At 43.0% G+C, this 23515-nt stretch overlaps 1 protein-coding gene across 1 annotated transcript; it reads right to left on the reverse strand.

The window, feature by feature from the left end:
- Positions 1-10133: 10133 nt before the first annotated feature.
- MPHOSPH6 (M-phase phosphoprotein 6) lies at positions 10134-23159 on the reverse strand. Its single transcript, XM_069739165.1, has 6 exons — positions 22927-23159; positions 19309-19421; positions 17957-18047; positions 14905-15014; positions 14223-14394; positions 10134-12969 (listed from the first exon to the last, which is right to left on the reverse strand). The coding sequence occupies exons 1-5, from the start codon at positions 22972-22974 to the stop codon at positions 14256-14258; spliced, it is 501 nt and encodes a 166-aa protein (XP_069595266.1). The 5' UTR covers positions 22975-23159; the 3' UTR covers positions 10134-12969; positions 14223-14255.
- Between the last annotated feature and the right edge of the window lie 356 nt (positions 23160-23515).

Genomic DNA, 23515 nt, shown 5'->3' on the forward strand with positions numbered 1-23515 from the left:
TGTATAATGATTCAAAACTGTGACAAAACAATGGAGTTGCCTTTTATCGGGTCTCACATGCCATAATATATTTTAGACTTGGAATCGTGACCGATGTGGATCTTCTTTGAAGGGCCATTTTGACTTGCTCTAAATTATTGGATGGTGGAAAGAAACTCAACTAGTCTCATGATAAAACAAAGTTATTGAACGAAATTCCTTACCGATAGCATCTTGATTAGAATTCGATACCAAAAAACAAGTGTTAACCAACGGTGCCATGCCTAGGATCTCATATAATTATAATCCGCCTCCGGGGGACGCTGAACCACGATGCATGACTTAAAACTTGTCATGTGAGGCCTATGAAGCTTTCACAATCAAGACAGAAACAAGACAATCCAATCATGAAAAGTACATTTAAACCGTTGTTAAATTACTCCCGTCATGCACCGTGACCTTTACTCCATGGCAGGTTCATGATAATTGTAATTGGACGGCCAAGACATTTAACTTGGTTAACAAGCAATTTTTGAGTAATATTTTTAAATAATTACTTCTAACGAAATCTGTGGCATATCTCCCTTTCTTAGGCCGGTATTTTGCAGAGGTGCATGGCGATAATTGCAGATGTATCTGTAATGAGATGGACTCTTTAATTACAGAAACAAGTATAATTTTCTATTCTTCTACAACTCGGTCTTAAAGGGAATATTTGCCGAAATTCATCTAATTAAAACCAGTGACAGGTGACTTGAATTGCGTGGATTATCTTATGACAATGACATCTATCAATGAGTGGGATATATTAGGAAGAAAGTGAAGTCAGTTCTTAAAGTTGATGAGTCGAAAGCAAAAAAGTTGGGCAAGTAATAAGGACCTGAGATACTCGTGAGGACTAGACAACTGGGTCAGAATCTCTCACAAACAGGAATTACACATTTGCAGTAGTTAGTTCTTAGCTTCCTACTTTTGGTCCAGAGATGGACAACTGGTGAACTGCCAATGCATTGGAATGGAGAAACAAGGCAAAGAGTCCAAGGTGATGACTTAACTTCAAGTTCTCAGATCTCAATCCGAGTGATCACAAGTGGAATATGCTGAAGAAACAAGTCCGATCCGCAGAGCCACAACGTCACCATCAAAATTCTTGGTGGCATATTAGAGAACTCCTTCAGAGATTTTGTGTAGTCCATACCTCAGTGGGTTCAAGCTGTATTAATGGTAGCTGGGGGAACTATTTATTAGGTGGTTATAAAGGACACAATTGGACAACCCCTTCTTTGTAGCTCCGCAGTGCAAAACTTATTTTTCAGACCGCCACTGATTCTCCGATTTCTGTTCTGTGCTTTCAGGGAGTCATGGACCAAATTGCAAATGAGCGCTGCAGCCAATCAGTGGCCACTGATCACCTTAAGCCTTCACTATTCCAAGGCAGAGTACTTCAAATGCTGCTCCCAAAAATGTCCACTGCTCCCTGTTTTCATTGGAAAAACATCAACTGTATGGAGTTTTTGTAGTTATATATTAAAAATTGAGATAGGCTTGACCAAAAGCAAAAAAAAGACAAATATTGAGCAAAATTACAAGCTGTAGACATCAGGGTCAGGAGACGAGTAATCGGATTGTCACACGGAGGCAATGAGAACGGATTATCTGTTCCGGACACATTAATCCCGGAGCTAAGAGGACAGTATCCTTTAAGGGGATTAGAGGTATAAACCCGGGAGAGATCTGATTTTTACAGCCTGGACTTTATAATTTAAGGAAAGGGGGGCTCTGCCTGTTAGTAATACCATCAAAGGGAACACAGCCTGGTCAATTACTATCAGGAGGCATTTCTGAGAAAGTATTGCACATAAAAGGTGTTTTATAGAAGGTGGATGGCACGGGACTCATAAATTGTGGATTATTTAGATTGCCACTGGATCTGTAAAGGGTATATGAAGGCCCAAATCGAAGATACACACTAAATGTGACTTAGATATTAAAGGGACTCTGTCACCTGGATTTGGAGGGAACAATCTTCAGCCATGGAGGCGGGGTTTGGGGTTTTTGATTCACCCTTTCCTTACCCACTGGCTGCATGCTGGCTGCAATATTGGATTGAAGTTCATTCTCTGTCCTCCATAGTACACGCCTGCGCTGTGCAATCTTGCCTTATGCAGGCGTGTACTACGGAGGACAGAGGATGAACTTCAATCCAATATTGCAGCCAGCATGCAGCCAGCGAGTAAGGAAAGGGTGAATCAAAAACCCCAAAACCCCGCCTCCATGGCTGGAGATTGTTCCCTCCAAATCCAGGTGACAGTGTCCCTTTAAATAGGTTTTCTGTGATTAGGAGGATTCAGTGACTGCAAATCTGCAGAACCTGGCTGCCAGGGAAACATTATGGCCAGTATTCTCCAAACCTCGGTGTTCTTAGGGTATTCGTAGTGTAGCTACCAGAACCAGCAACACCTTAAGTGGTCCAATGGGCCATACTTGGAGCTCCCCTCTACGCCTGCTAACGCCAATCTCTGGTTGGTGTAGCTCATTCACGAAGTCTATGAAATCTGGCGTATGCGGAAATAGTATCCAATGATCCAGGGTAAAGCTGTTGCGCACACGCCGGTCTATTCTTCAACAGTGAAGATATGAGATTTCAGAGACTGTGCGGGGTGGTGTAAAAGATCTTATCCAAATTGATCAGAAGCAGAGGGGTGGCATCAGAATGGTTTGGAGAAGCTCAATGGACCACTCGGCGCACAGCCCATGGCTTGTGAAAACTGCAGGGTATAAGGGGCTGCAATGGAGGGGTTTTTAGAAAGTTGTTAAAAGGCATAAGACCAGATGGTGTCCAATAACAAGTTCACTTTCAAAGAGTATTGCCAATAAGAAACGTACGTGAAAGATCTATAGGTGGCATCAAAAATGGTGGAAGACTGACCTCAAAGTCCATCACTAATCTACCCCAATCAGACAGGTGTCCAGACCTTTGAGGTCTCCATGGATAGGGAAATAGAAAGTGTGATTGATTTGTCCCTCATTCCCTACCCAGTCGGAAATTTATGGTATCGTTACGTAAAATGTAATTGTAGGAAATATCCCTTTAATAAAAAGTTAAGACTGATCTTGTAAAAATCGAGCTGGCTTTCGCCCAGTGGGGGAAAGAGGAGTAAGTGCTGAATAAAAGCATTTTGGCAATGTTGTTTTTATTGTCTAGAAATGCTGGTCTAAGCAAAATGGTGAAATTGTTCTATTAAACTTGTGTGAAACCAACTGGAACGTGTCAAAGTCTAAACTGACACGCAATAAGCTTCTGTGGGCTACATGTACAAAACTAAGTCAACCTGCGGCGGGGGCTCAGTGTTTACCCTGCTCGAGCAATCTAATTGTCAGGAGGACTAATCCGCTGCAGGTAATGTCCAGAGGGGAGGCCTGGAGCCCCCCGGGCTAAGGGATAGAATATATACCTAGATCCCCTTCCTAATTGCTAGTGCAGTCACATTCTGCTTCACACAAAGACTTCATTGCGTCTATGTACAAGGAACAGTCACTGCTTTAGGTTCGGCATAAAAGTCAGGGAGATAATCGCAGCCTAATTAAATTTCTTAAAGGAAACTGGCACATTGGGGAAGATTAATCAGTTCTGTAATTCAGACACAGGCCAAGCTTAGCCGAGACACAGGCCAAGCTTAGCCTAGACTTGACGCATGTGATGATTACTGCATCCCTAGATGAATTGAGAGGTGTAGTTTGTAAAATGAGTAACTTCGGGAGGGGGTGTTCTGCTGTTTTGGCATGTAAGGGGTTCTTCAAATATGACATGGCATCCGAAATCTGTTCCAGGCAAAACTGCACCCCAGAATATAATTAGTGCACTGACATGCGCCAAAACAGTAGTTTTCCTCCACACATAGGGTATCTGTGAACTCAGGAGAAATCGCTGATCATATTTTGGGGGTTGATCCATTATCTCGTTACCCTTGTGAAAAGGAAAAATTTGGGGCTAAAGCAACATTTTTGTGGGAAAAATATATTACTTCATTTGCACAGCTAAATGTTATAACATTTTATGAAGCACCTCTGGGTTAAAGGCGCTCACCACACCTCTAGATAAGTTCCTTGATGGGTTTAGTTTCCAAAATTGAGACACTTGTCCAGAGTTGCCACTGTTTAGTCACATAAGGGGCTTTCCAAACGCGACACGCTGTATGCTGTTTATTCCAGCAAATTTTGCGTTCCAAAAGTCAAAAGGCGTGCATTCCCTTCTGAGCTTGGACGTGCACCAAAACAGTAGTTTTTTCCCACGTATGGGGTATTGGCGTACTCAGGAGAAACTGCGCCACAAATCGTATGGCCAATTTTCTCCTGTTGTCCTTTTGAAAATGCAAAATTTAGGGCTAAATCAATATTTTGGTGGGGAAAAAGTAACATTTTCATACTTTTTTTTAACACATTACATAGTAACATAGTTATTAAGGTTGAAGGAAGACTTTAAGTCCATCTAGTTCAACCCATAGCCTAACCTAACATGCCCTAACATGTTGATCCAGAGGAAGGCAAAAAAAAAAACATGTGGCAAATAGTAAGCTCCACATTGGGGAAAAAAATTCCTTCTAGACTCCACATAAGGCAATCAGGCTAGTTCCCTGGATCAACGCCCTATCAAGGAATCTAGTGTATATACCCTGCAACATTATACTTTTCCAGAAAGGTATCCAGTCCCCTCTTCAATTTAAGTAATGAATCACTCATTACAACATCATACGGCAGAGAGTTCCATAGTCTTACTGCTCTTACATTAAAGAACCTCATCTGTTGTTATGCCTAAACCTTCTTTCCTCCAAACGCAGAGGATGCCCCCTTGTCCCTGTCTCAGGTCTATGATTAAAAAGATCATCAGAAAGGTCTTTGTACTGTCCCCCTATATTTATACATTAAAATAAGATCACCCCTTAGTCTTCGTTTTTCCAAACTAAATAGCCCCAAGTGTAATAACCTATCTTGGTATTGCAGACCCCCCAGTCCTCTAATAACCTTGGTCGCTCTTCTCTGCACCCGCTCCAGTTCAGCTATGTCTTTCTTATACACCGGAGACCAGAACTGTGCACAGTATTCTAAGTGTGGTCGAACTAGTGACTTGTATAGAGGTAAAATTTGTGTTTTCCTCATGAGCATCTATGCCTCTTTTAATGCATCCCATTATTTTATTTGCCTTTGTAGCAGCTGCCTGACACTGGCCACTAAATGTGAGTTTGTCATCCACCCATACTCCCAGGTCTTTTTCATTGACGGTTTTGCTCAGAGTTTTAGAATTAAGCACATAATTATACATCTTATTACTTCTACCCAAGTGCATGACCTTACATTTATCCCCATTAAAGCTCATTTGCCATTTATCAGCCCAAGCTTCTAGTTTACATAAATCCTCCTGTAATATAAAATTGTCCTCCTCTGTATTGATTACCCTGCAGAGTTTAGTGTCATCTGCAAATATTGAAATTCTGCTCTGTGTGCCCCCTACAAGGTAATTAATATGAAGAGGGCCCAATACTGACCCCTGTGGTACCCCACTGCTAACCGCGACCCATTAATAACCACCCTTTGTTTCCTATCCCTGAGCCAGCTCTCAACCCACTTACACATATTTTCCCCTATCCCCATTATTATTATTATTATTATGGCGTGATTTATTCCATGGCGCTTTACATGTGAGGAGGGGTATACATAATAAAAACAGGTACAATAATCTTGAACAACACAAGTCACAACTGGTCCAGGAGGAGAGAGGACCCTGCCCGCGAGGGCTCACAATCTACAAGGAATGGGTGAGGATACAGTAGGTGAGGGTAGAGCTGGTCGTGCAGCGGTTTGGTCGATCTGTGATTACTGCAGGTTGTAGGCTTGTTGGAAGAGATGGGTCTTCAGGTTCTTTTTGAAGGTTTCGATGGTAGGTGAGAGTCTGATATGTTGTGCTAGAGGGTTCCAGAATAGGGGTGATGTGTGAGAGAAATCTTGTATGCGATTGTGGGAAGAGGAGATAAGAGGGGAGTAGAGAAGGAGATCTTGTGAGGATCGGAGGTTGCGTGTAGGTAAGTACCGGGAGACGAGGTCACAGATGTATGGAGGAGACAGGTTGTGGATGGCTTTGTACGTCATGGTTAGGGTTTTGTACTGGAGTCTCTGGGCAATGGGGAGCCAGTGAAGGGATTGACAGAGGGGAGAGGCCGGGGAATATCCCTTATATTTGCTATGCGTTTTGGCCTGTTGGTTAATATTAGGTCTAGCAGTGCCCCCCTTCTTGTTGGGTCCTGAACCTGTTGTGAAAGGTAATTGTCTCTCATAGTGGTCAAAAACCGATTACCTTTGCTGGAACTGCAGGTTTCTGTTCCCCAATCTATTTCAGGGTACTTGAAGTCGCCCATAATAATGACTTCTCCTTGAGTCGCAGCTTCATCTATTTGCTTTACGAGGATATTCTCCATTGCTTCCATTTTTTTTAACTAACCCCTATCAGTAATTTATTATTTTTTCCCCCTCCCCTTATCTCCACCCACAGGGACTCTACATTTTCATTAGATTCACCTATATTATCACATTGCTTTAATTCTGGTGAAGCCCCTAAAGGGTTAATAAACGTCTTGTTGTTTTTAGCACTTCGAAGGAAGCAGTTTTTAAAATGGCGTCCCTCTCTGGCATTTTCCGTCACACAGGGCCCTGAAAGTCACTTCAAACTTGATGTGGTCTGTAAAAAAAAAAAAAAAATTGGTTTTGTAAATTTTGTCGGAAAAATGAGAAACTACTGATCAACTTTTAACTTTTCCAATCTCCTAACAAAAAAAATGATGTTACAAAAACAATGCCGATGTGAAGTATACATGTGTAAAATGTTGTTTATTCTCTACTTTGTGTGGTATAACTATCTGGTTTAAGGGCATCAAAATTCAAAGTTTGAAAATTGCAAAATTTTCAAATTTTGTGAACAAATTTTCGATATTTTCGTAAATAGATGGAACTCACATCAACCTAAATTTACCACTAATATAAAGTCCAATGTGTCAGAAATAAACAGTCAGAATCACTCGGATACCTTGAAGTGTTCCCGAGTTATTACCACTTAAAGGGACAGTGGTCAAAATTGTAAAAAATTGGACTGGTCAGGAAGGTGAAAACAGACTTGTGGGTTAAACATTTCATCATATCATCGAATACATTTCCGCATAAGTCATATTCCTCCAGCTAAGCCCAATATGTAATAATGCATCCGTGTCAGCCGCGCTAACGCATGTTATCAAAGAATAACATGACAAACTCACTCAAGAGAGAGGCGATAAGGAGAAGCAGATATGTTCTCTGAAATAAATACTTGAAACCAAAGTGCTCGCTGGTATTATACATCGTATCATCTGGAAATAAAGAAAACACAATTATATACCCGCTGAATGCCCGACTGCCAATCACCGCACCACTTAACAGCGCCAAGATCGTTTGTTGTACAAAACAAGGCATCGGCTGCTAAATGCCGCTCGTCTTTTTATAAAGTACACGATTAACTTTCTATAAAACAATGAGTGAAAACGTCTTCTCCATCTTAAGACAATAAAAAAAAAGAGAAGCAAAACAACAAAAGAACACAATGCGGCTATTGTTTTAGGACATGTTGTCGGCTTTCTTTTCACGAGCCTTTATTAAGCTAAAATTAGAAGGCGTCTTCTCTTTAGATCGTCACTTCTAAACAAAAGAGCTGCAGAAAAAGGTGTAGAAAAAATACCCTGCAATCATAAATCGCTCTACGCTTCCCCAAAAGGTCACAGGCTAAAATATGAATGATTGTAAAATAATTACAAGAAGTTGTTCCAAACATCTTGGAGAGCCGACCTCAGATCTTCTGTGGATGTCGCTTGTGCAGGTGCTTTTATCTCTAAGGCCCCCTTCACACGTCCTGGTTATTCCTCTACTGGAAAAACCAGTCCGCATGACATCTGTGATCCGTGTGACAGTGTGCCACGTATGAAATGAAATGCAGCATAAAACACTTACATTTCTATGTATTAGGCTGCCGTCACACTAGCAGTATTTGGTCAGTATTTTACATCAGTATTTGTAGCCAAAACCAGGAGTGGGTGATAATGCAGAAGTGGTGCCTATGTTTCTATTATACTTTTCCTCTAATTGTTCCACTCCTGGTTTTGGCTACAAATACTGATGTAAAATACTGACCAAATACTGATAGTGTGACGGCAGCCTTAAAGATGTTCAAAGATAAAAATATCTTTGCATGCTTATTTTTCTGTACTTTTTATTGTATAAATTAAAAAAAATTGCATGGGGTCCCCATTAATTTTCCGAACCAGCCGAGGGCTGAAGTTAATATTCTGGGAAGGGGCCAATAGCCATAAAAGGTTCCCAGGGTATTAATATTATATCACAGTTCTTTACTTAGCCTTTACTGGTTATTATAGAACCCCCACCCCAAAAAAAGGTGGGGTCCCCCCTATATTTACTAACAAGCAAAGGCTAAAGGGTGTTGTAGGCTGATATTAATAGCTTAGGAAGGGGCTATTGATATTGGTCTCCTCCCAGACTGAGAACATAGGGCCTCAGCTGCCCCATCTAGCACTTAGCCACCGCTCTTCCCAATTGCCCTGGTGCGGTGGCAAGTGGGGTAATAGTTGTGGGGTTATAGTGGTGGGGTTGATGTCAGCTGTTTTAGGTTCACTGAAATCAAGCCCAGCGCTTGGCAATGGAGAATACACCCAGACACCCCCGTTACTAACCCAATAGTCAAATTTAATAAAGACTCTCTTCAGTTGAAATAAATACTTCCTGGCCCTCTTAGTTTTTTTTTTTTTATTAAATAGGCTAGTTATACTCACTTTTCCGTTGATAATCCATTAATGCCCACGTTGATTCGGACGATTTGGTGAATGGTCACATCAGTGACTGACCTCTCACCACACCAGCTGGAACACACGGAGTTGATTGTGGGAATGCGGTTGCGTGTGACTAGCGGTGAAGTCATTAAGGTTTTGTTCATAGTGGAGTTACTTGACATTTTTTCATTTTCAACGCTGTTTTTGGCTGCGATTCTTCCATCAAGAGCACTTGTGGTCAGACTTCTCCAGACTAGAGATGGGTGTAGCTGATGCCACTGGTTGCTGCCAGTTCTGAGCTGATGGCACTGCTGGATTTCTTCTGATTTAGAAGGGAATTAAGCATGTGGCTCATCTGCTGCACTAAGTTTCCTTGGCTGACCACTGCATCTACGGTCCTCAGCATTGCACATTTCTTGGTGCTTCTTCTTAAGAGCTTTAACATCACATCCTGAAACTCCAGTCCGCTTCTAATTCGTCTTGAAGGCAGAGTGGTCACACTGCTGTCTATGTAGCGGTGCTATGCATGCAGATCTGTGTATAACCCCGTCCACAACCCTGATTGGCAACAATCTTCCAGTCAATGGTGGGGGCATGGTTAAACAATAGCTGGACTTGACAAATATTCCTCTTGTGAAAATCTGGTTTGCTGATAAAACGCTGATTGTAATGAAACTATAGCAAGTAGCTGAACAAGTGACATCACTGGAATCAGCTTCTCTGCCCCTACATTATGCTGCTCTCTGGTCAAACCTGTTCACAGATTTTATTAGTGTAAGAATTCATAGTTTGCAGCATTTTCTCCACACCCGACTAAAACTTATGCACAGTACGTTACATCCCAAAATAACTAGATAGAGTTGAGCAAAACAATTTGCGCTGCCAGGGTCGGACCAGGGCTCTCTTCACTTATGTGGCTTAAATCCTGGGCACCACTGGCGTTTATCAAGCCATGCGACGTCATGCCATTGTGCAAGGCTCATAAATAAATCATTTTAGGTCTACAGCGCCAACATATTCCGCAGCACTTTACAATTGAGAGGGTACAAATAAGTCTCTGCACAGTGGGTGGTCGGGGGCATCACTATGTAAGGGAAGACTTGAAAGGGAGAGCAGCACTAAATCGGTAATCTGACCCCATCATCCATGATCCTCAGGTTCAAGATGGGCTGCAGAGATTGGACCTCCAGGAATTACAAAATGATGGCAAATCCTAGTGATAGTTCATCACTTTATAGGATCAGATCAATCAGACGGACATGAGAGATGGGAAAAAAAATTCTACAAAACAGCAAAAAACTTCTATAAAAATATTTAATGAGCCGACGCGTTTCTACACATCACATCAGAAATAAGACTAGGTTTCATACAGTCTCATACCAATACCTAATATAGACAGTGCCACCTTTGTACACAGGCTGTATATGGTATTACAGTTTCGCCTTATTCAAGTGAATACAAAAACAAATAGCAGGCATGGACAACGATGGTGCAAGGTTTTTTGCGGGAAGAAAAATGCCAAGAGTCACACCACCTTTCCCTGGAGCGTAATCTTTACCCATAGAGCCTCCCTCTAATGGTTTATGACTCTACATGCAGAGTAGCCAAATACTCATTGTATAGGAGCCTGAGCGGCCATCATAGCCCTGATCAATTATGGGGTCACTGAAAAATGCAATTTATTTTTTTTTTTTTACATTGGACCGAGTGTAATCTATCTACACAATATCACATCTCAACACTCAGCAGTTAACAAATGGCTATAACTTAACATAAAAGGTGTGAAATTAAAAAAACCACATTGGTTTGTGTGCAAGAAACAAGATTAACAAGCACAAATACAAATCGGCATTATGAGCCACATAACATGAGGGAGCCAGCACAATGATAATTACAACAATATTGCTACAAAAATATATAACAAAAATGTTACAAAAATATTGTCATGTCCAGTTTATCATTGAGACCAATGGGCCCTTGCGCATTGGTCTCCATGATCCAACGTGCCTCGCGCTGTAATAGAATTTTCTTGCGGTCACCACCTTTTACTGGATTTTTAACCACCTCAAGACCTGCGAATTGTAATACATTTAGATTCGCATTGTGGTGATCCCGCATATGTTTGATAAAGCGCGGGGGACCCTTCCCGGACGTTATAGAATTGCAGTGCTCACTAAATCTCGTGACCATGGGACGTATTGTTTTACCAATATAATAAAACTGGCATGGGCAGAGGAATAAATAGACCACATATGGAGTTTTGCACGTAATTAAGTCTCTAACTGTATGACAAACTGAGCCTATGCGAATCGGATTTTTCAGAAGTCTTAAATGGCAGAATTTACAGTTGCCACATTTGTGATTACCCGTAGGTTGATGTTTCGTGAGCCAATTTTCTATTTTCTATTGTGGAGAGACGATTTTTAATCAGTAAATCCCCTAAATTTCTCGTACGCCTATACCCAAACCTTGGGCGATTCATGGTCAGAGAAGATAATTCTCTATCAGATTGCAAAATGTGCCAATTTCTATTGATGGCTGCGTAGATCTCTTTGTCAATCGGACTGTGGGTAAACGTAAATGTGAACCTGTGCTGCTCATTAGGGGAGACGTTTGGTGTTATTTTGCGTCTTTTTAATAAAACGTTTTGAGTTAATTGCACCACCCTACGTTCCGCTTTTGCTAAAATATCTGGTGGATAGTTTCTGTTTAGATTAGTCTTTAACTCTGCAATTTGTTGGCCGAATAATTCCTCGTTATTATTGATTTTTCTGTATCGCAACATCTGACTATAGGGTATACTGTTTTTGGTATGGAATGGGTGGGCACTGTTAAAGTGAAGAAGACTATTAGTAGCAAACGATTTTTTATGCACTTTTGTAGTGAGCATGCCATCTAATATCTGAATTTTCACGTCCAAAAAATCTAATTCGTTCCCCCCAAAACAGGCAGTAAATTGCATATTGTCATCACTTATAGTATTAAGATGGGAAACGAAAGAATTAAACACATTTTCCGAACCATCCCAGACAATAAAAATGTCATCTGTGAATCTCAGGTACAATCGTATAAACTTTAGAAAGGGATTTGTCACGGCCGTTATATATTTCTCCTCAAAGACAGCTAAAAATAGATTAGCGAATACACAAGCGACGGGCGTCTCCATCGCAGTTCCAGTGCGTTGAAGGAACCATTTCTCACCAAACTTAAAGGCATTATGTGATAAGACAAATTCCAGACTCTACGATAAACGCAATGAAGTCCCGGTCCTTATCAGTATTCAGCAACACAGTTCTTATAGCCTCAATGCCTTTATCCTGTGGTATCCTGGTGTATAAACTAACCACGTCAATTGAAGTCAGAGAGAACGTGGGTTGCCAATCTAATGATTGCAAAGCAATCAAAAAATCTCCTGAGTCCTTAATAAATGACAGTATATTTTGCAGCAGTGGTTTCAGTAGCCAATCCAAAAAGTGGGAAAGGGGTTCTGTCAAAGAACCAATGCCAGCTATTATAGGACGCCCAGGCGGGCAAGTAGCATGTTTATGCATCTTTGGTAGACTCTACCAACAGGATATAATAGGATTGTTGGGAAGTAATTTTTCAGCTTTATTTTTCAATAGAGTACCCTTAGCTACATATTTGTTTAATAAGGTCCTTAATTTCTCTTTAAATTTTTCAGTGGGATTAGAATCAAGAGTGACATAAGTAGTTTTATCATTCAATTGAGACATGGCTTCGTTGATATAATAATTTTTGTACAGAATAACAAGGTTACCCCCCTTGTCTGCCTTTCTGATGACTACGTCATCCCACCGCTGCATTTCACGTATAGCCTTTTCCTCCTCATCAGTTAGGTTCTTCCTAGGTTTACGATATAGGATGGTCTCTACATCTTTTACTACAAGATCTTGGAATAAGTCAATCGCGTTACCTGGACAAACGGGCGGCATAAACGTAGACCGTATACCACCTGAAAAGGGTCTGAAATTGATATCCTGATTGATAGTTACATTGCATTCCTCAGTTTCTTGTGGTGGATCACTAAGATAAGCTAGTAGCCAGGCATCTTCAATATCGTGGGGTTCAGCTTTTTAATCTCACACCTGTTCACATCAAGCTGTTTAGTTCCCTATAAAGGAAATTACAATTTTAATTGTGCACCTGGACCCGTGGAAGCGCACAAGCGCGAAACGATCGTAGTCCTGTTCTTTCTCCCCGCACCGCTGATCTCTCCCAGCCGCCTCTCCTTACTATGTCCGTTGTTACGTTACGATGAATAAAGGACTTTGATTCGCAATCTACCTGGGTGAGTGCCGCATTTTCCTTTTTCTCCTGGGATATTTGTTCACTGCTTTTTATGCTGAGCACCACCCGAACATTGCAGACTATATACGTGCTATAGGAGTCTTGCAGTGGAATCCTCAGGCTGCGGCAACACCGCTTGCTGCGATAACACCTAGTGCTGTTCATATTTTGTGCTTTTTAACATAAAAGGTAGATATATTTTATCCTGTAATAACCCTGTGCTACAGGCTAAATGATACTACAGAGCTGCATTCATAATTCTGCTGGTTTCCACTTAAAACTAACCATTAAGCTTCTTGTTAGCACAGAGTAGGGAGTTCAGCTCTGGAGTATAATACAGGATATAACTCAGGATCAGTAATGTAATGTATGTACACAGTGACTGCACCAGCAGAATAGTGAGTGCAGCTCTAGGGTATAATACAGGATGTAACTCAGGATCAGTAATGTAATGTATGTACACAGTGACTGCACCAGCAGAATAGTGAGTGCAGCTCTGGAGTATAACACAGGATGTAACTCAGGATCAGTAATGTAATGTATGTACACAGTGACTGCACCAGCAGAATAGTGAGTGCAGCTCTGGGGTATAATACAGGATGTAACTCAGGATCAGTAATGTAATGTATGTACACAGTGACTGCACCAGCAGAATAGTGAGTGCAGCTCTGGGGTATAATACAGGATGTAACTCAGGATCAGTAATGTATGTACACAGTGACTGCACCAGCAGAATAGTGAGTGCAGCTCTGGAGTATAATACAGGAGGTAACTCAGGATCATTACAGGATAATGTAATGTACTAACGACATTAAAGTAGTAACATGCAATTTGAAGACAGATCTTTATTCTTCCTGGAACAGCACCACACTTGTCCATGGTCTGTATGGGGTACTACAGCTCAGCCCCCATTAAGCAAATGAGTTTGAGATGCCAACCCAAACACGACATTAAAAACTCGTTCCTCAATGTGTAGAAAGCGCCCATTTGATTTATAGCTTCTTACATAGTTATAAAAATTAAAAAAATAAATCTAAAACAATTAAAACGAACTGTACATTTGTCGGGTTTACACACAGGCTTTCACAGTCCTTCATGTTCTGCAGCAGCTCAGTCTTGAGGCTTTAGAAAAGCTTTCTTCACTTTACGGCATTTAACATTACAGTGTTCATCTTCTGTTTCCTTGATGGCTGCGCGGTCTCTCTTTTTTGCAAATTTCTTTCTGATGCTGTCGACTAACGACTCGTATCTGGAAAGGAAAAAAAAAAAAAGCTTTTGAAGGTGAGAAGGAAAGCGAAGAGGGGCCAGCAAGGCTCTGTATAACCCTAGAGCTCCCCGTGCACCAAAGAGAGAGCAGGACGCCCTTTCGCACACGTCTGGTAAGTGCATGCCCATGAAAAGTGAAATACACAAGTGCAGAATGCTTTGTCATGAACAACTATGAATTTTCACATTTTGCAAAGTAAAATTTGGGTTCAGTTTTGTAACGAATGCAACTTCCTAATAACTGGAGAACTTTGCACCACAGTTTTGTGACCAACTATCGCTTTCCATACAACATCCTGATTTTGGCAAGTCTCTGCCCCGTCCTATAAAGAACGTTGTATATCTGAATTAGTCACCGTATGCCCGACGCCTGCCCAACATCCCAGAGCCTTGAACACTCCCTGCTATGATTCACGGTGGTGTTCCCGGATTCATATATATTAATGACACTTCTCATCACTTTCTGACCATGGAAGAAGATGATAAATCCTACCGGAGAGCCATTTCTTCATCTGTCACATCCACGTCCATTTTTCCAAAGTCAGGGTCTTCCTCTTCTGTCTTTATCTCCGTGGTCTTGGAATTCATCTGGACCATAAGTTTCTGAGAATAGAAATGAGATCATTGAGTGGGCTGTGACCCGAGATGGAGGGTCATACGTCATGGTGACAGCGGGCCTAGCATCGGGGACAGATGTGCTTTTCATACTAAGATCTGCAAAAAGATTTAAAATAAATTAACTATGGTGAGAATACGTCTGCTCATTGGCTATAATGGGCACCATGTAATACCCCAATCCTGAGCTGGAAGTGATCACATGCCACCTGTCTGTCCCGAATGCAGATAATAAAAAAGAGAACATTAAAAATTGACCCGATCGGGTTCATTTTCTCATCTGCCGTGCTAAGCTCACAGCCGGGATGTCTCGCTGGACCAGCAACAGCTTTATAAAACTGGACGGATAATTTCAAAGGAATTATTCATTGCGGTTGACATAAATAGAGTTAGCTTTTAACAAAAATATTTTGCCTGGAGAAATGGTTGCCAAAGATTAGCAAAGTGTTTTTTTATAATATATTATAGTGTGTGTGTGTTGTGTGTCGTCGCAGCTACAGCCACAACATTTTGCACAATCACACGTCTGGACCCCGAGAGCGTCATAGGCTATATTGTGAGGCGAAATTTTAACCCCGCGCGTTCCAATTCACCAAACAATTTTGCCCCTATCTACATAATGGGGAAAAGTGAAAGGAAAAGTGTTGGAGGCGTCGCAGCTACAGCAACAAAATTTTGCACAGTCACACGTCTGGACCCTGAGAGCGTCATAGGCTATGTTGTGAGGTGAAATTTTAACCCCGCGCTTTCCAATTCACCAAACAATTTTGCCCCTATCTACATAATGGGGAAAAGTGAAAGGAAAAGTGTTGGAGGCAAAATGACAGCTGCCAGATGTGAACAAGGGGGACTTAAAGAGTGAGAGCGATGGCGCCAAAGAGTATATACCGTACAGTTGCTAAGGTGGGGCCCCGGCATGGGATACTCACCACACGGAGATATAAACACACACACAAAATGCGCCACACACTACCACGTGCTTGAACACATATACCACCCACAGCACACATTTCACCACACATACACCAACCTCGCCACATAAAAGTCGAAACACAAAAGTCGCCGCTCAAAACTCACCACGCGCAAAACTCGCCACATGCAAAACATAGGCTCACGCAAAACTCGCCACAAGTGCAAAACTCACCTCATGGAAAACTCGCCACACGCAAAACTTGCACACGCGGAAAAATTGCCACATGCACAAAATTTGCAACACATGCAAAAGTTGCCTCACACAAAACTTGCACATACTCAAAAGGCACCAGACATAAAACTCACCACGCGCAAAACTCGCCATGCGCAAAACTTGCTGCACACAACTTGCTACACTAACCTGTCACATGCAACTCGACACACAAAAAGTTGCTACACGCATGTTGCCACACACAACTCAACACACACAACTTGACAAACGAAACTCGCCCTAAAACACACACAAGTCTGGTATTAGCCTTCAAAAATAAAAATCTGATTAATAAGCAGACAAACTACAAGAGCAACAAATGTACCATATAGGAAATACGGCAGCTGTCAGTCACATGACCTGTCTATTATGTGTATGTGTGAGCTAATATATACTGCCAGGGGGAGGGCTTCCTGTTGGCTGGGGATTTATCAGGCTGCCAATTTATCTTACAAATACTGAGGTAAAAATACTGAGCAAATAACGTGTTAACGAGGTCTAATACAGGAGATCACACAGGTATATACTATATACAGGGGAGATGACACACAGATATATACTATATACAGGAGAGATAGCACACAGGTATATACTATATAGAGGAGGAGATGACATACAGGTACATACTATATACAGGAGCAGATTACCTACAGGTATATACTATATACAGGAGGAGATGACATACAGGTATATGCTATATATAGAAGATGACATATAGGTATATACTATATACAGGAGGAGATGACACAGATATATACTATATACAGGGGAGATGACACACAGGTATATACTATATACAGGAGGAGATGACATACAAGTATATACTATATATAGGAGATGACATACAGGTATATACTATATACAGGAGATGACATACAGGTGTATACTATATATAAGGGAGATGACAAACATGTATATACTGAGGTGAAAATGAGAGGTGTGAGGTGAAAATGAAAAGGTGTGAGTGCAAAATGAGAGGAGTGAGGGAAAATAGTGTAGTGATCGGAAAATGACAGATGTGAGGTCGAAATGACAAGTGTTGGGGGGAATGAGAGATGTGAGGGAGAAAATGAGAGGTGTGAGGGGGAAAATGAGAGGCGTGATGGGAAAATAAGAGAAGTGACGTGCTATAACTAACCACAGATATTTACTATGCCCAGGCAACGCCGGGCTCTTAAGCTAATATATATATATATATATATAATTCCACCACCTTATGTGCACAATGTGGCAGAAATGTCATGTCCTACCTAGTGTAGTAAACCATATCCTGGGGTCATATTAGCATATTGCCCACTGACATGCAACATAATTTGCCTGGGGGATAGTAGGGGGGGTCCAGGCTGCGACGACGGCCTAGGAACAGTTTTGACAATTATATTTGGAATTTTATCTATATCCTTAGACTGCCTCTTTGAAGCCCAGCTCCATGAATGCGGCCCCCGAGGAACAGACAACGGTAGCAATTACTGCCGGGATTAGTCTACGACCAAAAATTACACTTAAAAGGATTGATCTAGTAACGTCTAGAGGCGCTCACTTGGCATCGGATGATGTTAATGACCCGCAGCAGGTCCTGTGCATGTTTCCTACTCGGACAGGATTCGTGCATGCAGGTGGAAAAGTCATCAGCTTCTAATGCAGAAGTACTTAACCTCTTTTATGGCAAGACATGACCGACGCGGGAATGGGCAGGTTATTATGGATGTCGAAGGCAGCCCTGATTTTATTTGATACAACCCTTTACCTCAATCTCCGGATTAAACCCTTTGAAGGACATTCTGCCGTACAGGAAATCTTCGCACGGAAGGAAACTTCTTTCTTCGATGATAAAACTCCTGAGAAAGGTTGAGAAAATTCAATCAGTGCAAGTGTGCTTCTATTTGCCTGTCATCTGCTCACGTGCTAATAAATGGGACGCAGCCCTTACATCTCCTTTCCCGTATGGCTAGGCTATCTTTTTACCATCTTGGCACTTTAAATCCTCGCCAGCTAACGTATGGATCAATAAATCTATTCTCCAGCCCATAACTCCTCTCTAATCCCCCAGCCGATAAGACTGGTCTCAAGGCATTGGCCTCTAAAGATGTTATTACAATGGTGCCGATCAGACCGGTGGTGTCACAATCATACCATAGGTCGGTCGTGCATAATGTCGACAGCACAGCGCACACCCTTATTTATAGCAATGTGCTGCCGACAAACGAGAATTTTAGCTTTTAAACCAAAAGATAAAAACATTAAAAGGCTCGTTGTCATGATTGATATTCAGCAACACATGTCTACTCTGCCTTCTGACTCCTAAATGACGACGGCACTGTCTGAACCGTGCGCGCTCCAATTCTGCGAGCGCAGTGCGGGGCGATCGACCAGTTTCAGAGCAGCGCTTACAAGGTCAATAGCAAAGAGCTTACAAGTGTTAGCGGCTGGTTTCCTAGACAAGGATAAGTATCAAGTAGTCAAGTATAGAATTAAACATTCATTTGTGCTTGATGTAAATTTAATTATTTTTTCACCAAGAACTTAGCTTTTTTTCGCCAAATTATGCTAGCGAGAAAACCCCTTTAAATGTGTTTGGCTGTTTGATCCTTTATGTGCATGGCAGAATCACTGTAAGAAAATGAGTGGCGGGGAGGCGATAATTTATTTCAGCAGCGCTGCACAGTTGGACATTAAAAGGGCGAGTATCTCAAGGAATGTTTAAAGCTTTAAGATCTACGGTTACAAAGCAAAAAAGAAAGAAGAAAAAACCTGCACTACCTCCGGCCGGCGCAGCTAGCCTGGCTGTAAATTAGAGGCACCGGGAAGCTCCAGGGATTTCCAATTATTACAGGTTGCAGCCTCCTGCATTTAAAAAGCCATTTCTAATGCAAACCCAATAAATACTGAGGAGGTCAGGATCCAAGTGTGAACGCTGGGCAAACAAAGGACAGGAGCATCATCTACAGTCTGTGCACATACTATGGGACTGTGGGCAATGAGATGGCGCAGGGCTACACGACGAGTGTGCGACTTTCTGTGATTGGCGCGACGCTGGGACTTGTCGCGGCGCTGTGCGTTTCTACAGGATGTAACATAAAAGTAATCAATGCTCCTTACTCCTTCTCCTTCAGCTCCGGCAGGTCGAGGAACCAGTGCTCGTCGCTGATGATCTTCTTCTCCTCCTCTTCTAACTGTTTCTTGGTTTCTGGGTCAAGACTTCTTTGCATAAACTAAAGAAAGAAACAGGAATAGATTTAATAAGTTTCCGTGGAGGAAGAGCGAAGTTTACAATACGGCGGCTCTGTTACCAGATTTCAGGGAGATGGGGTGAACATGTTATTTCTGTTTTTTTGGGGGGGCTTATTACTGTGACCTCAGATCCCTAAATGTGACATCTGCCCATTTATCCGTGTGTGCAGCCTCTGTGGATGTTGCGATAACGGAACGGACAGGAGAGAAGACTGAGACAGTAAAGGAAGAAGAAGAAAACTACAGAAAAGAGCAGGAGCGCACACACTCCATGTGTACCTACTGAATAAGCCACCATTGTCCTGGAGCGTCGGCACACCTCACAGCCATCTGCACGCTCATCGCACACACGGTGGAGGATACGTCTGCTCGATTTCTTTTTTGCTCCATAGACTGGCGTGACAGCAGCGTAACCAACATCGCTTAACTTATCTCATCCCCATCCTGAAATAGACGCCTCGCCCCCCTCCATAATGCCCTAGAGACTTCTCTCCCTCCAGCAGGAGTGTGTATTCTGAGCAGCCGCATCTTGTACAGTTTCGCCAATTAAACCAAATGGCGACATAAATATAACGCGACATCTGTTTTCAGAACTCCGCCACTTCCATCCCATTGAATACATTCCAGTAAATGGCTGAATGAGAGGGTCAGGCAGCGGGACCCTCCCTGCGCTTATTAGGCTTCCATTAGACGTACCTGGCGGGCCGCCTTGCATTAGCGAGGAAATCTTTCAGTGCATGACCAGAGATTGCGGTGGTAATGTGGGTCAGCAGGTTCGGAGCCTCATTATGCCGTCCCTGCTTAATCTACCTGTGTTCACGTCAGTGTTAGTTTTATGAGCACTTACCAAGTAATGGGGCACCCCGCTGCTTTTAATGCAGATGTATAGAGGTGGGCACACCGCCTGCTCCTGACTACTAACACACAAGCCATGGCTGCAATGGACGATCTTCTTTCGGATGCACCGGATTCTTACACGTGTATGCGGTACATTACTTTGTGGGGTTAGCGTACACACACCGGTGCTCCCACCAGGAAAGGGAGCCGCGGAATCTATTTATTGTAGCAGGCAAAGGTCACTTTTCCCATGTATCCTCAACCTACAATACCATGATAGCGATCACTGATCAATAAGTGGAGGACCCCCATATTATGTCTAACGAAGGGCCAGCGCTCTGCCAAGACAGTGGTGTATTATAGAGTGAGCTCGACTCGAGATATTGCACCAAGGTAGGTCATCAATATCAGACTGGTGGGGGTCCCACAGCTTAAGCCCCCTCAAGATCAGGTCTGTCCATCGTGCAGTGCAAATAAATAGGAGACGATCTGCGCCCACTACGCCGTGAACACACCTGTGTCGCCAAAGCTAATGGCAGCTGATCAGTGGGGGTGCTAAGTGGCGGACCACTATGAATCTAATAAGTATACAGTAGTGGATATTTATGGCATGGCCACAAAACATGTCGGATAGCTGCAGGTCCCACCTTGAGGGCAAAAACCCCTCATTTACCCGGTCAGGACGACTACTCCCTCCATACGTCCAGCAACTCGATCAAGACAATCCAGTTTTCGGTCTAAATGGAAACTTCTCCTAGGAGTTGCACTTAAAATGTGCACAGATTGCTAAAATGACAGAACTCGCAATAACGTGGAGCGGTACCTTCACCCCCAATGGTGCCCGTAAGCGGTCATACAATACCGGTATGTCAGCCTTAAATTGGCCCGCCTGCAGATGATAAAAGTCCCACTGAAAAACTGTCAAGGCTTAGGCAAGATGGAAAAAATATATATATATTGCGGCTTGAATGTTTTTTGTTCTTTGCTGTAACAGGGGCTGCGTGCCCGCTGCCCACACTGACGGGTCCTAGGCGTGACGGGAGGGCGACGATCAGACCTGGATTGCATTGTGACTTTCGCCGGCAGAGAACCTTTCAGCTGCACAATGACGATTCTTAAAAATGAAAAAAATGTTCAAAGTAATTTACTGCAGAAAAGAGCAGAATAATAGTCAAAAAGAAAAAAAAAAAATCCATAAAACACCCACTTACACCAGAGAGGGGTTATTGAGAAGCCCCCGCTCACCAGCGGCACGACAGTTTACATTTCGGACAGTCTGACACCTCCTATTTTAATCCGAGAGTTCGCCTGAGCCCATAACTTTCAGCTAAAAGTGGCCGCAGCGCGGGAAGCCTCATTAGCCGCGGTGACGGACGGCCATGTGAATGGCTCAGGAGCGAGTATTCTGGGGGCCGACTGTTACCAGGCACTCAAGTGACAATCAATAGCAGCTATGGAGATTACCGGAGCGGCCCATAAGGGGGGACTTCTGATGTGCCCCATTAATCATAAAAGGAAGGGGGGTGTAATGCGCCTTTTTCCCTTCTTTACTTCTCCTCATTGCACTGTGGTATATTAATACACGATGATAGATTAGCCATGAGGCGACGACACTGCTCATAACCTTAGAGACCCCCCAGTACACGACCCATGGTTACTGAAAAGGCTATACCGGCCATTTAAATATTTAAAGGGAGTCATGCCTGACCCTTCATTCCTGCGACACCCAACAGGTGCACGGCAGAGCGCTGCTCCACTCATCCTCCATGGGGCTGCACTCAGTTTGTAACAGTCCCATAGAAAATGAACCAAGTGGGGGTCCGGGCTGCACACCATCCCACCAGCGAGAAGAGCCCCTTTCTGCCAATGCTGGAGATGAGTTTTAGCTTCGACACAAAAACACTCCTTTAATATAGAAAAATGTCTATAATCTGGCACCCAATACTATAGTCTTAAAGGGGTTGTCTATGTTTTGGGTTTTTTTTAAGCCAACCAATCCTCTGCAGCTCCTCCCCTCCCCCGTCCAGACTTTAAGCTTCCTCTTCCGGCGGGGACCAATGCAGACGATTATGTGATCAGTCGCAGTGATCACAAGCCCATAAGAGCCGTTGGATCTGGTCGCAGACACGTGCCATCCCTGCAGCCAATCACAGACGTTGGGGTGTAAGTCACCGGACGACCCCCTTTAAGTCTATCCAGACCAGAGTATATCTGACGACCTGCGCTGGAATTTACGCCAATCTGTCCGCCTGGTGCTGCTACAGTCACAGGCCCCGCCCTTCTCTAAGCAACGCCTACTTGTACAACAACAAAAAGTTAGGGGGGGGAGAGCAGAGTAAAAGTAGTAAACGACAGGTACAAGTTAGTTTCAGTCACTGACAGCAAGCAGAAGTATGTGTGGCCTAAAACACTCTGCTGGGACTTATAGTCCTTCTTGGGTCTATAAAAATGAGCACAGAAAGGCGCAGTGGAACTACAAGTCCCAGCAGGCCGCCAGCTAGGAAAATAAATCACAAGTTAGTCTTTTTCTGCCGTAATGCTTAACAGCTAGTCCAGAAGAAGAGGTTCTGCAGCAGCAGCGGCGGCGGCGCGGGCCCCTTCCTGCTGCCAGGTGTTCGCCCCACACACAAACATGGCGGCGTCTCTTACCTTCATCCGCAGGAGGTTCTTGGAGAGTCTTCCCACTTCGGCAGCCATGGTGGAAATCCCGGGGGAGAGAGAGTCGCCGATATCGGGGGGAATCGCGACTGACGAGCACACTCAGCACAGGCCTCGGCGCCTCACCAGCAGCTTAGCGACAGACAGCAGCAATCGCCGAGGAGGCGGCGGCAGGGGAGAGCAGTCGCTGCTCGATGCGGCACCACGTGACCAGACTCCTGTCTGCGCCCGCAGGGACCTGCGTTAGTACAGGCGATTAACCCCTCCTCTCCCGGCCAGGTTTTCCGCTCTCATTGTTCTTCTTCCTTTTTCTTTTATCTGTTAACCTTTTTATCTTTATTGTTTTATTACTATCATTATTAATACTTATTTTAACTCCTTTCCTCCCTGGCACAGTTTTTACTTTTACCGTCTCGGTTTCTTTTTATTGTTTTTATAACAAGAGTTGTTGTTTTTTTTTTTTTTTTTTAATCTTTTAACAGTTTTAATTATTTTATTTATTATTATTTAATCTATTTAACCTCTTCCTGCCCTGGCGAGCTTTTACTTTTTCGCTCTCGTTAAAAATTTTTTTATTACG

The sequence above is a fragment of the Ranitomeya imitator genome, chromosome 9, assembly GCF_032444005.1.
Source record: "Ranitomeya imitator isolate aRanImi1 chromosome 9, aRanImi1.pri, whole genome shotgun sequence".
Lineage (NCBI taxonomy): Eukaryota > Metazoa > Chordata > Amphibia > Anura > Dendrobatidae > Ranitomeya > Ranitomeya imitator.

Excerpts from the sequence above, each read along its gene's own strand:
- MPHOSPH6 (XM_069739165.1), bottom strand. The coding sequence starts at position 22,974 with ATGGCTGCCGAAGTGGGAAGACTCTCCAAGAACCTCCTGCGGATGAAG. Across the intron at positions 15,015-17,956 it reads GGTTTAATCCGGAGATTGAG|AAACTTATGGTCCAGATGAA; the intron begins GTAAAGGGTTGT and ends TTCTATTCTCAG. Across the intron at positions 14,395-14,904 it reads GATGAAGAAATGGCTCTCCG|ATACGAGTCGTTAGTCGACA; the intron begins GTAGGATTTATC and ends TTTCCTTTCCAG.